The sequence below is a fragment of the Buteo buteo genome, chromosome 22, assembly GCF_964188355.1.
Source record: "Buteo buteo chromosome 22, bButBut1.hap1.1, whole genome shotgun sequence".
NCBI classification, from domain to species: domain Eukaryota; kingdom Metazoa; phylum Chordata; class Aves; order Accipitriformes; family Accipitridae; genus Buteo; species Buteo buteo.
In genome coordinates this window covers 639662-651758 of record NC_134192.1, presented here as the reverse complement: position 1 = coordinate 651758, position 12097 = coordinate 639662, and the positions used below count along the sequence as shown (strand labels likewise).

Genomic DNA, 12097 nt, shown 5'->3' with positions numbered 1-12097 from the left:
AGTCTGGCACCAGCAGGCTTTTTATGCCAGGGAAAAGCCATTTGGCACTGAGGACCACGTCAGTGCCCGTACCACTCTGGCTGCTCCATGCTGAAACCTCTGCACCCCTTTGGTAAGGCAAGGTGCCGGCACCCAGCCGTGGGTGGGAAGGAGCCGACCATCCTCAGCGGCGAGCTCTGAGCTCCCCGGGAATGCCTGTGGGCAGTGCCACAGCAAAGCGGGGCGAGAAGGGGATGGGAGAGGAGCAAGGGACGGCACGGGCAGCAGCGTGGTGCACCGTGCTTGCCGATCCTCTGGTCTGCAGGCTGGCTGTGGGTCCCACGCACCTGCAGATGCTTCGGGCTGCATGAGAGGTGGTGGTGCAGGAAAACCCCAAATGCTCTGGGGATGGGACAGGTCTCACCGGGTATTCCTGGCCTGAGGGAGGCTGGCTGGAGGGCGCCCAAAATCCTGCCACGGGCCCCCCCGTGGACTGCAGAAGGAGCAGAGGCAGATGCTCCCACCGCTCCTGCATGCCCTGCCCAGCCCCTGCCTGTGGGTAGGGGCAGAGCCAGAGAGGGGTCATGGGGGAGCACGGGGACCCCGCAGGACACGGAGATGGTGTCCGAGAGGAGCGCGGAGGGATGGGGCCAGGGCACGCGTGGTGCTGGCATCCCGGCTTTTAGCCAGTGAGATTACACAGAAAAGGGACCGGGCTTTGGAGAGACAGAGCTGAACGTCTGACCCCACCTCTAGTGCGTGGGTACGGGTTTCTGGGGAGCAGGAATACACGTGAGGCCTTGAAGGTAAGTGCGGGGTAACTTCAGTGCTAGCAGGAGCACATGGTCCTGCTAATGGAGTAATAGGAATAATAAATTTGGAATGCATTAGTGGTTCAGGTTGGAAACGCTGGCAAAGGAGACAACGGCAATATTTTAGCATCGAGCAGCCTTACGCGATCAGAGATGCGTTTGGCGGCAGCGTACGGAGGGAGGGCAGCATGATGGTGGCGAACAGACTGAGCTCTGCCATGCAGGCAGGGTACCAGCCCCTGCCCACACCCCAGGCACAGGTCTCGGGGACCAGCGGCCACCTCCGAGGGCTGCGCTGGGACCCCGCTCCCTGGGATGTGCCCTTTGTCCCACCAAGCCCGTGAGCTCCAGACCGCTGTGGCATTGCCTTGCTAAAAAGCTCGTTATGTTAGTCATAATGAGCCTTGACCCCAAGGCCTGTCACTTTTATTGCACACGTATTTCCTCTAACTGGTTTGATGACTTCTCTGTGGTTATTGAAGAGAAAGGCTGGCTGAAGGACAGACCTGTTGTTGGCAGGCAGCAGAGGTGTCCGTCCGCTGTCAGACACGGACCTTCAGGGGAGGATGGATGTACCCACCCAGGACAGGGGTACCTGGAGGAGTCCCTGCTGGAGAGTTGCTCATCACAGACTGTGAAGCTCCTTTTCACCAGCCGGGATGTCTCACAGACCTGCTGCACCACAGGGTGGCTGCAGCATCACCGTCACAGCCAGCTGACTGCCAGACAGCCCTGGGGCTCTGTCTGAGGGCACAGCCAGCTGTGTGGCACAAACACACATTTGGAGGAGGGTAAAAGAGAGAGGGGGACCGGGTGAGGCGTGGGGCAAGGATGGGAGGCGTGCTGAGAGCAAACGCCAGGAGAAGGCTGGAAGGACCTCGCTGCCGTTGCAGCAGGACCTTGCGCTTGGTGGCTTGCACAGCAGGACGCAAGTTGCAGGAGATCTGGTAGGTCCTACAGTAAATGAACAAACAGGTGTTTTACAAACAAACCTCCCTGAAAATATAAGAGGCCCTTCAGGAAACCTGGGCAGCAAATCCCTGTGGACCCCCAGTGAGATGGGCAGGGAGGAAGCCCTGCCCGGCTGGCTCCTGGGCTCTGGCGGCTGCCCGCCACCCCTTCCCTCCTCCTCACAAGCCTCCCTGCATGGCCAGACCCCTCTCCTGGGATCACCTCCAGCACTGGGCTCTGGGTCCCTGCACCATCTCACACGAGCTCTCTGCTTCCCCTGTGCAGGCACAGCCACGAGGCTGGATACAGCCGGGCCAGGGATGGGAGCCACGGACCCCCTCAGAGGCGCTGCCTCTTTCCAGCAGCATTTCATGACCTGTTGGACAGCCAGTTTTTAACCCATTTAACGTGGCAGCACTTCTGTGGTATCCTTCGAGCCTCTTGAATGGCAATGGAAATCCTTCGTCGGCCCCAGGGCAGCTGGCTTGTTCCATCCCGGCATCAGAGCATCACTAAGGGAACCGGCACAGGCTGCCTCTCCGGGCGCTGGGATTTGGGGTGACCAGGTGTGTCCCCCAGAGTGGAGAAGCTCACAGTGCCAGGACAGCAAGGATGAAGGGAACCTGCTGGGCAGTGGGCTGCAGCTGGGACCAGCTGCTGCAGCGCCTGCCAGCACCGGGACACACACTGCGGCCCCTTGGCCACCCTCTTGTCCCAACCTGGTGCCCTCGACTCTCCAGCCCTACTTTTGCTGGCATGAGCCGGCGAGTCGGCTCTAGGGGCTGGGGAGCAGCCTGGCCCTGGGACTGGAGGGTTGCGGGGGGCAGCGTGCCCACACGGCCACTGCCCGGCTTTGCCACCAAGCCACTGCTGAGGCTGTGCGGCGGTTGCCTGGCCCGCAGGGGGATTCTCCGTGTGTGCCATTGCGGGGGCTGTCTGCTGCATGCGGTGGCCGTCCGGCTGTGTCACGGCAGAGGCTGCCTGTCCAGCTGTGTGTCACGGCAGAGACTGTCCAGCTGTGTCACTGGGATCCTGCTCACCACGAGGTGGCACCAGGACTGCGCTGTGGAGCCGCACAGACCCCCTGTCCCCCCCGTCCCTCGGTCCCGTCCCCTGTCCCCTGCCCGCCCACCCGGTCCTGGCACAGCTCCGGTGCAGTGCTGGGGCCGGCAGCAGCAAAGCCTGGTGGTCCCGCTGCCATCCCGTCCCTGCCTGCGGGCGGGCCGAGGACTGGCGCACTCATGTCACAAATGCTCTCAGGATGCCTGGCCCTGGCGTCACCCTCTGGTCCCCCCCTCAGAGAAGCCTGGGGGGGGGGGGGGCAGCACTGGGGATCCCCAGCCCCAGCGCAGGCAGGATAGGGACGGGAGGGAGGGGGGACGCAGGGTGACACCAAAGCTGCCTGTAATTGTTATGGCAACAAAAGTTTCTCAAGGACGTGTGACGCGGTTGCCGTGGTGACGGTCAGGCAACAGTCTGCTGCCATCCTGCTAATTAGTGAAATGCGCTAATGGTGCTTCCATCCTCCCCGCCTGGTCCCTGCCCCGTGCCAGGGTGGGCGCTGCGCCCATGGCGGTGCCCAGGCCCCCCCAGCCCCCCCAGCCCTGCCTGCCGGCCGCCCCTCACCACACAGCTGCCCACCCGCTCCCACGGGGTCCGCGCGGCGACAAGGGAGTCCCCCCCCACCCCCTTATTCCCAACCTCTGAGCTCAACTCCGCAATGCCATCCCCGATGCCACCCCCCCACCACATCCAAGGGATGGGGCTGCGGCTGACCCGTCCCGTCCCCACGGGCACAGCGTCAGCGTGAGCCCTGCGGCTGCACATCCCTCCTCCTCCTCCTCGCCCAGCATGGGGGGGGTGGCACCGGCCATCCCTGGGGACTGCCGGGGCCGCGTGCCGCTCCGAGCAAGCCAGCGTCAACAGGACGAAGCTCATCGGCCGCCGCGCGTCCGGTGGGGCCCTTCTCTCCCGCGGGAGGTTTCCTCGAAGACGGGCCGGAGGAAGGCTTTGGGGGGACATCCTCCCTTTGTGGGCTATTGTTGGCCTTCCGTCACCTGCAGAGGCCGTGGGGTGACTCAGGCCGGGGTGACGCGCCCGGCAAACAGGACGTGGATCGGGGAGGGAGGGAGGGTGTGCGAGGCCGCAGGAATGCGGAAGCGAGCGGTGGCACGGGGATGCTGTGACAATCCCTTGCGAAGGCAGGGCCTGCCTGCCGCTGCCTGCCCTGAAGCCCGGCAGGTGATGTGTGCCCGGGGGGAGTGGGCTGTGGGGGGTCCCCGCTGCACCCCAGAGCCTGGCAGCTGGCCTGCAGGGATGGGGCTCCAGCTCCTGGACCTCGTCTCGAAGGAGCATCCCACTCCAGGGTCGCACAATGCTGGTGGGGAGCAGTCACCCCACACCACGCCAGCAGCGGGGGGGGGGGCCACAGGCAAACCTGCCCAGAGCCCTTGGCCAGGCTGCGGTGGTGCCGGAGTGGGGCACAGCCAGCAGGACTGGAACCAGCACAGAGGATGTCCTCCTCCCGCGGTGCCTACAGACACGGTGACGTGGTCCCCACACACCCCCTGGAGCCCCTCCTCACCCCCCCACTCCCCCAGTACAGCCCCTCTGCACAGCCCCCACTGTACACACTGTCAGGGTGCTGGCAGGGCAGGGCCACCCCTCACTCACCTTGCTGGTAGGTGCTGTCCCAGGGTGCAGTTGTACTTGTCACCCACTTTTTGCTGTGGCGATACCTTGTACCTTGTGTTGGGTTGACCCTGGCTGGACGCTGGGTGCCCACCAAAGCCGCTCCATCACTGCCCTCCTCAGCTGGACGGGTGAGAGAAGATATAATGGAAGGCTTATGGGTCAAGATAAGGACAGGGAGAGATCACTCACCAGTTACCATCATGGAAAAAACAGACTCGACTTAGGGAAATTGGTTTTATTTATTACCAATCACATCAGAGCAGGATAATGAGAAAATAAAAACTAAATTGTAAAACCCTTTCCCCCCACCCCTCCCTCCTTCCCGGCTCAACTCCACTCCTGATTTTCTCTATCTGCTCCCCCCGAGTGGCACAGGGGAATAGGGAATGGGTGTTACGATCAGTTCATCACACGTTGTCTCTGCCACTCCTGCCTCCTCAGGGGCAGGACTCCCTCACTCTTCCCCTGCTCCAGCGTGGGGTCCCTTCCACAGGAGACAGTCCTCCATGAACTTCTCCAACGTGAGTCCTTCCCACAGGCTGCAGTCCTGCAAGCAAACCTGCTCCAGCGCGGGCTTCCCGTGGGGTCACAGCCTCCTTAGGGCATCCCCCTGCTCCGGCGTGGGGTCCTCCCCGGGCTGCAGGTGGAGATCTGCTCCCCCGTGGGCCTCCCTGGGCTGCAGGGGGACAGCCTGCCTCACCAGGGTCTTCCCCACGGGCTGCAGGGGAATCTCTGCTCCGGCGCCTGGAGCATCTCCTCCCCTCCTTCTGCACTGACCTTGGTGTCTGCAGAGTCGTTTCTCTCCCATATTCTCACTCCTGTCTCCAGCTGCAGTTGCTCTTGCACAGCAACTTTTCCCCCTTCTTAATTATGTTCTCCCGGAGGCGCTACCACCATCGCTGATGGGCTCAGCGTGGGCCAGCGGCGGGTCCGTCTCAGAGCCGGCTGGCGTTGGCTCTGTCGGACATAGGAGAAGCTTCTGGCAGCTTCTCACAGAAGCCACCCCTGTAGCCCTCTCCGCTACCAAAACCTTGCCATGCAAACCAACACATACGTGTACCTACATGCTGCCCTTAGCCACCCGCTCAGGGCATGCCCGTGCCCAGACCTAGAGCAGCCGCTTTCTGACTGTTGGCTTGCAGAGCCCCGCTTGTGTCCTCGGTGTGCTGTGTCTGTCACCGCGTCCGTCCTTGGTGCATGTTTCCCAGTGTGTCCCAACTGCCCCCTCTCCAGCTGCCATCTCCCAGCCCCAAATCCCTGAGGAGCAGCATGGGGGGGTTCCAGCAGCCCTCACCCCCAGGATGCTGGGGAGGGGAGTGTTACAAACAGGGTTGGCCCTCCCCAAACCCTCCCACAAGGTCTGCAGGCGCTGAAGGGTGACGTCCCGGCATGGTGCGTGGTCCCCATGGCCTCCCCGGCAGCACCTGGCTGCAGGCAAGGGGGTCACCGGGCTGTGGGAGACTTCAGCTCTGCCTTCGTCACCCGCCACGACACCGTGCCAGCGGCTGTACCCACACACCCGGGTCAATGAGGGGCTCTGTCGGTGCTCAGCCAGCACCCAGGCCATGCAGGATTGGTGCCCGCAGCCCGCACCTCTGTGCATGGGGGGCCCAGGGTGCTTTAGCCCCCACCCTGGCCCGTGCATTGCAGAGCTGGGGGCTGCAGCACCCATCCTGCAGCGGTGGTCTGTCCCCCATCCCTGCACAGGCAGTGGCACCCCAGGCAGAGCGGGCTTCGTGCCCCCCCCCCGGGCAGCGGCTGGATGACCTGGAGGGCAGTGGGGGGGGCTGCTGATGTACCCCTCTGCGGGCACTGCCTGGAGGGGGGGGCAGAGGGGCAGGGGCTGCCAGGGTCAGTGGGCATGGGGGGGTGTGTGTGCCAGGACAGCGTCCTGCCCCCTTGGATGCCAGAGGAAGGGGGGCGTGGGCTGGAAGGGGGGCCTGGGCTAGGTGGGGTGGAGGGTCCCAGGACCAGGCTGGGAGCGGGTCCCCAATCCAGCCTGGGTGGGGGGTCCCGGGCCAGGCCGGGAGCGGGTCCCCAATCCAGCCTGGGTGGGGGGATCCCAGGACCGGGCTGGGGGGGTGGTCCCCGAGCCCTGGGGCCGGGGATGTGGGTGGGGGATCCCCAGGAGCGGGGTGCCGGTGGGGGGGGACCAGGCTGGGGTGGGCTGGGGGGTGTCCCGGGAGGGGTGCGGGCTCTGGGGCGGGGCGGGGCGGGGCGGGGGGCGGACCCCCCCCCCCGGGGGCCCGGCGGCCACATGACCGGGCGGGCGGCGGGGCCGGGCCGGGCTCTCACCGCCTACAAATGCGGCTCCCCCGCAGCGGGGCCGCCGCCGCCGCCGCCGCCCCCGCCGCCCCGCAGCCCCCCCAGCATGGCCGCGCCGCGCTGGCTCCTGGCGCTGCTGCTGCTCTGGCTCGCCCTGGCCGCCGCGGGTGAGTGCCGGGACCCCCGGGCTCCGCGCCGTACCGGGGGGACACCCCCCCCCCCGATTCCCCGATTCCCCCGGTCCGGCATCGCCCGGTGCCCGGGCTGGCAGCGGGGAGGATGGAGGGGACCGTGCCCGGGTGACCGTGGGGCAGGGTGGGCTGAGCGCGGCTCGGGGCGGGGGGGAGCGGCACCCCCTGCCCGTGCCGGCCAGGAGCCGCTGCCGCCGGGCTGGGGAGGACAAAGCTCTTTTCACGGTGCCAACAAACCCCCTCCTGTCCATCCGGGCAGGCGAGCAGAACAACAGCCGGCCGAGGGCCGGAGAGCCGTCGCTGCCACCGGCTGCCGGGGCACGACCCGCCTGGTGCCGCGGGGGACAGCCCGGGGCATCGCCGGGGCGCTGGCGGCGGGAGCTACGGCCCTGCCAGGCTGCCCACGGCGGGTCTCGGCCCCCTTCGCCGGGTGCCGTCCCCGTCCCGGCTCAGCGTGGCACTGCCACACGTGTGCTGGGCGTGGGACTGGGGGTGCTGGCACCGGTGCTGGCACCGGAGCATCTCTGCCGGGCGCCCCGGGGAGTGGAGCGGGGTGGGGGGAGCCGGCTGCAGGGAGAGGGCGCTGCCCAGGGAGAGGGCACTGCCCAGGGAGAGGGCGTGAGGGTCTCGGTGGACCCTGCCTGTTGCTGGCAGGGACGGGGGCACAGGAGGGTGGCTTTGGGGAGGGCAGGGGGCCAAAGCCTGAGGCTGGGCTGCTGGGTGGCCCCGGGTGAGGCCGGTGGCAGCGGCCACACGAGGTGGCCATGCTCGGCGCAGGTGGCCTGGCCGCCTCGGCGCAGGAAGCACTCGGCCGGCGAATGGCTCCTGCTGCGGGCAATTCAGGAAACGGGCGGCTGCCCGGTCCTGCTTGCCTTGGGCCAGGCAGCAGGAGGTGCAGGCAAGCCCCACAGCATCCCCGTCCCACATGCAGGGTGAGGGAGACCCGGCTAATGCTCTTCCTGCCGTCCCCAGGACCGCTGGGCCGGGCGCCGGACGGGAAGGATGCGGAGGACGGCCTCATCCGAACCCTGGTGCGGCCGCGGGGTGCACGGCGCGGGGCTGGGCACCGGCCGAGCGGCTGGAGGAGGTACCGGCGGCCCCGGCCCCGGCTTTCCCACAAGGGCCCCATGCCCTTCTGAGGCAGGTGAGGAGCAGCGGGGTGTCAGGGGGACGAGGGGACACGTGTGACATCGTAGGGAGGGAACTCACACGTACCTGGGTTTGCTCTTGTTGCAGGGTTGCCACCAGCCTTCCAGGGACGTGGCTCCCATCGCCCGCTCTGTGTCCTAGCCTGCTCTGCTCGTCTCCTGGCCCCGAGTGCAGGGTCCCACCTGTGAGCCCTCGGCTGGTGTCACCTCCTCCCTGCAGCTGTCCCTGGTGGCCCAGGCACCATGTCTGGCACCGCGGGTGCCTCCTGCCTTCCCTCACCACCTCCTAGGGCTGGCTGGGAGTGGGTCACCCATGTAGCTCATGGTGGGGCCAGGTGCCGCCACGCTGCCCCTGTCCCGGTGGGTGCGGGGCTGCCCTGGGCATCGGCTTGCTGGGACCCGTGGGCTTTGCGCAAAGCACTTTGTCAGGCAGAGGAGCTTCTCTGCAGGGGTCTGCGAGCTCCCTCAGGGCTCCTGCCCGGTCCCTGCTAGTCACCCGCATGCCGGGGTGAACACACAGCTTGTCGTGGGGAGGGGTCTATTTATTCCCATGGTGCTAATCCCATGCCCTGGGTGACCTGCCTTCCTTTCCCTGGCGAGCATGGGGTCCCCTTCCCACCGGCAGACCTGCCTCCTGGGGACCCCCAAGGCATGGGGTGCCCGCCCGGGACATAGCTTGGGGTTCTGGACCCCTCTGCCTGCTCCATGCCATGGGACAGTGGGAGAATGGAGGGACACAGGGGTCTCTGTCAAACACTGACATATGCCAAAGGGGGGGCCCTTGCTCTGAGTGCCACTGGGTCCTGTTGACCATGTCTCTCGTGTCTGTAAAGATTTATTCTGTGTAAATACATCTTTATAATAAAGAGTTATGATGACAGCAAACCGTTAGTTTTGGAGGTGTGGGCAGGGGTTGCTCACCTGCCAGTGGGAAGGGCTCCCAGGGGCCCTGTGCTCCCTCCTGGAGCTGCCTGGGGGCCAAGGCAGCCCCTTCCCCAGCCCAGTGCTGGCAGAGATGTCCCCAGCAAAGAAACAAGCTGCAGGGCTGCCTGGCCTGTAAGACTGGGGAGGAGGGTGGGAAAACACAGGTCAGCACCCCTCAAGCTTTCAGAGGGGCTGGGTGATGGAGGAGGGGATGCTGGAAGGGCACAGGGATGCTGGTCCAAGCTGGGGCAGCGTGGAGTGGCTGGGGCTGGGGGACCCTCAGGCTGTGGAGCAAAGACTGGCTGGAAATTCTGCCCTGAGCCCCGCTGCCTTTATCCCCTTCTGGGGTTTATTTTTCTGCTCACCCGAATTCCCCTCCATGGCTGGCATCGGCCACATGACGAAGGGCTGAGCAGTAATAACCGCTTTAAAAGCGGGGAGCAGGACGGTGGGACGGGCTCTGCCACCGAGGGGCCGTGCAGGGATGCTTCGTACCCAGAGAGGGGACACAGCCCGGCCCATCCTGCCCACTGTCCCCCAGGCACCGTCGGGGCCTGGGTCTGGGGATTTGAGCGGTTCGTTAGCCAAAGCCTTTGCTGGAATAACGGCTTTTGTAAGGCGGTTTCTACAGGGATGTGCGGGTGCACGGATGCTCCTGCCCTGCTCCCGCGATGCTGCCGTTGCCGTGGTTACCAGCACCCACGGGTGCTGGGTGAAGCTGAGGGTGCAGCACCCGTGTCCGGCAGCGCGGTGCCAGGGCAGGGAGGAGGGTTTGGGCCTGACCTGGCCCCGCGGCGGGAGGATGAGGCCAGTGGGACAGGCGTGGACCGCGTGGCGGCTGCCGGAGCTGTCTCTGCCGAGCACCTCGCCGGGATGCTGCAGCCCCTGGTGAGGGGCAGGCAGCCGTCCCAGTGCTGCGGGATGGTGGCCCAGTCCTGGGCACAGCTCTCTGACTGGTTCTGTTTGACTCTGCTGCCTTCAGGCAGCCCCAGCGGCTGCCAGATCCCCCCTTTTCCCCCAGCCCTGGGCAGCTGTTCCCACAGCCCCGCACACAGGAGCAGCCGTGGGTGCCTGGTACCTGGCATCTCCAGCCCTGGCATCCCTATCCCTGGCATCCCTGTCCCTGGCATCCCCCTCCCTGGCGTCCCCGTCCTTAGCGTCCCTGTCCCTGGTGTCCCCATCCCCACAGAGCTGTGTGTGAGCAGGATCCATGCAGGGGGGCAGTGGGTCAGGGCTCAGCAGACTGAGGGTCCCTGTAGGACCTTGCAGGTGGGTGGGGGCTGAGCCCTGCAAAGGGATGGGACCCCCGGGCACAGGACCTCCCCCAGTCAGGACCCCCAGGCGAGGCAGTGCCCATGCAGGGCCCCCCCAAACCCGAGACTGATCGCAGCAGGCCTCCCACCAGAGACGTCCCAGGGCAGAGGGCAACTCGGCCCCGGCACCACGGCGGGACTGTGGGCAGGGGAGCGCGCCAGCCGTGGGGGCACGGGCGGGGGGGGGTTGGCAGCACCGGCTGGGAGGGGGTTAACGGGGCCGCCGAGGAGCGGAAAGGCTGCAGCTGCGGGGCTGGGAGCAGAGCCTGGGGGAAGCAGGGCTGGGCCCAGCTGGCCTCCATTAGCTCATCCTCCGGGTCGGGGAGGGATGTGCTCCCCGGCCACGCGCCAGCGCGCTCCCGCCACGCCGCCTACCCACGCCCGCTGTGGCGGCCGGCCGGCCCGCGTGCCTGCGGGGAGCCGCTGCCGGCCCTGCTTCGACACCACCCGTGCCCCCTGCGCCGGGATGGGGTGGGTGGGCAAGGGCTGCCAGCTGGCTGCCCAGTCCTGCCCTGGCCCTCACGCCGTGGTTTCCAGCCCCGTCAGCCTCCCGGGGCTGGCGGCGGCGTTGCCACCGGTGCTGTGATGGGGGGGCAGGATGTGATGCTCCGGCCACAGCTCCCCCGTTCCTCCATTGCCACCCTACGGTGCTGCTGATACTGGTTTGAACTGGGAGGGTTCTCCCACTGCACATCAAACGGTTTGCCCATCTCAGCACCAATGGTTTGATCCCCCCCGGCCCCGGCTGCAGGCAGCCAGCACCCTGCCCACGAACTCCCGCGGCCAGGGTGCCTGCCTGGGCGCAGGCAGGACAGGCAGCCGGGGGCTGGCCCGGCAGCCTCCCCCGGAGCAGACTGCTGGGAGGCAGCGATGCCCCACGGCCCCGCCGGGCATCGCCCAGCCCCGAGCGCGAGGGCTTGGGCTGTGGCCAGGGGATGCACAGCTGAGGCCTGACCCCAGCCCTCCCGCGCCAGCCTGGAAGGAGGAGGCCAGGGAGGACCCCCCGGTTGGGCTGCGGCCAGGCAGCGCCGGAGGAAAAGGCTCCTGGGCCGGGAGACCTAAGGAATCTCTGGCTTTTCCTGGCCTGGCCGGCTGCCCGCAGGCAGGTGGGAGGCTGCCGGGCTCGGCCACGTTCCCCGTGCACCGCGTGCCGTGGCAGCTCCCTTGCACGCTGCCTGCGGTGCCGGAGCCCCTGCACCGCGGCGGGGAGCTGTGGCAGCGTGGGCAGTGGGGCACAAGGGCAGTGACAGGGACAGGGGCACGGGCAGAGGCGGGCAGGCAGGGAGAGGCACTGCTGGAACAGCATCTGCAGCGTGGCGGCTGCTGCAAGTGCTGCTGGGCGGGTTTTGAAGCCAGAGAGCTGCAAGGCCTCCGGAGCCAAGGGCAGAAGGCGAGCGCGTACAGGCAGCCCCCCACCCCAGGCAGCTGCCCGGCTGCTGCCCTTGGGCATGTGCGCAGGTGCCAGTCCCGGCATGGCGAGGACGGGTCCCGCCTCACTGAGCGGGGAAACAAGGATGCTGGGTGCGCTGAGAGAGGGGATAGGAATGGGCTGAGGAATCGCTGGAGCCCTCCAGCCCTTGGGGACCTCTGGTTGCATCCAGGGGGATGGGCAGGGCTCAGTACCCCGCCTGGGGCTGGCGATGGGACACCCGGGGTGGACAAGGACACCGGCTGTGCCAAAACTGCACGCTGAGCCCCACCGCTCATGGCAGGCACGTGCTGCTGGGATGCTACCAGCTACACCAGTCCCACCATCCGTGTGTCATCAGCATCCTTCAGTCCCCCCACATCCGTGGCGGGCCGACAGGCGTCCGTGAGCC

The 12097-nt window shown here is 66.9% G+C and overlaps 1 protein-coding gene across 1 annotated transcript; it reads left to right on the top strand.

Annotated features, from left to right (window-relative positions):
* Positions 1-6693: 6693 nt before the first annotated feature.
* Positions 6694-8925, top strand: APLN (apelin). Its single transcript, XM_075053900.1, has 3 exons — positions 6694-6868; positions 7865-8036; positions 8129-8925. Exons 1-2 carry the CDS (start codon positions 6694-6696, stop codon positions 8029-8031), a joined length of 342 nt encoding a protein of 113 aa, XP_074910001.1. The 3' UTR covers positions 8032-8036; positions 8129-8925.
* Positions 8926-12097: the final 3172 nt, after the last annotated feature.

Bases quoted from the DNA above. Each gene is read 5' to 3' on its own strand.
- APLN (XM_075053900.1), top strand. From the start codon at position 6,694: ATGACCGGGCGGGCGGCGGGGCCGGGCCGGGCTCTCACCGCCTACAAA. The intron at 6,869-7,864 runs GTGAGTGCCGGG...TGCCGTCCCCAG, and splicing joins GCTCGCCCTGGCCGCCGCGG to GACCGCTGGGCCGGGCGCCG.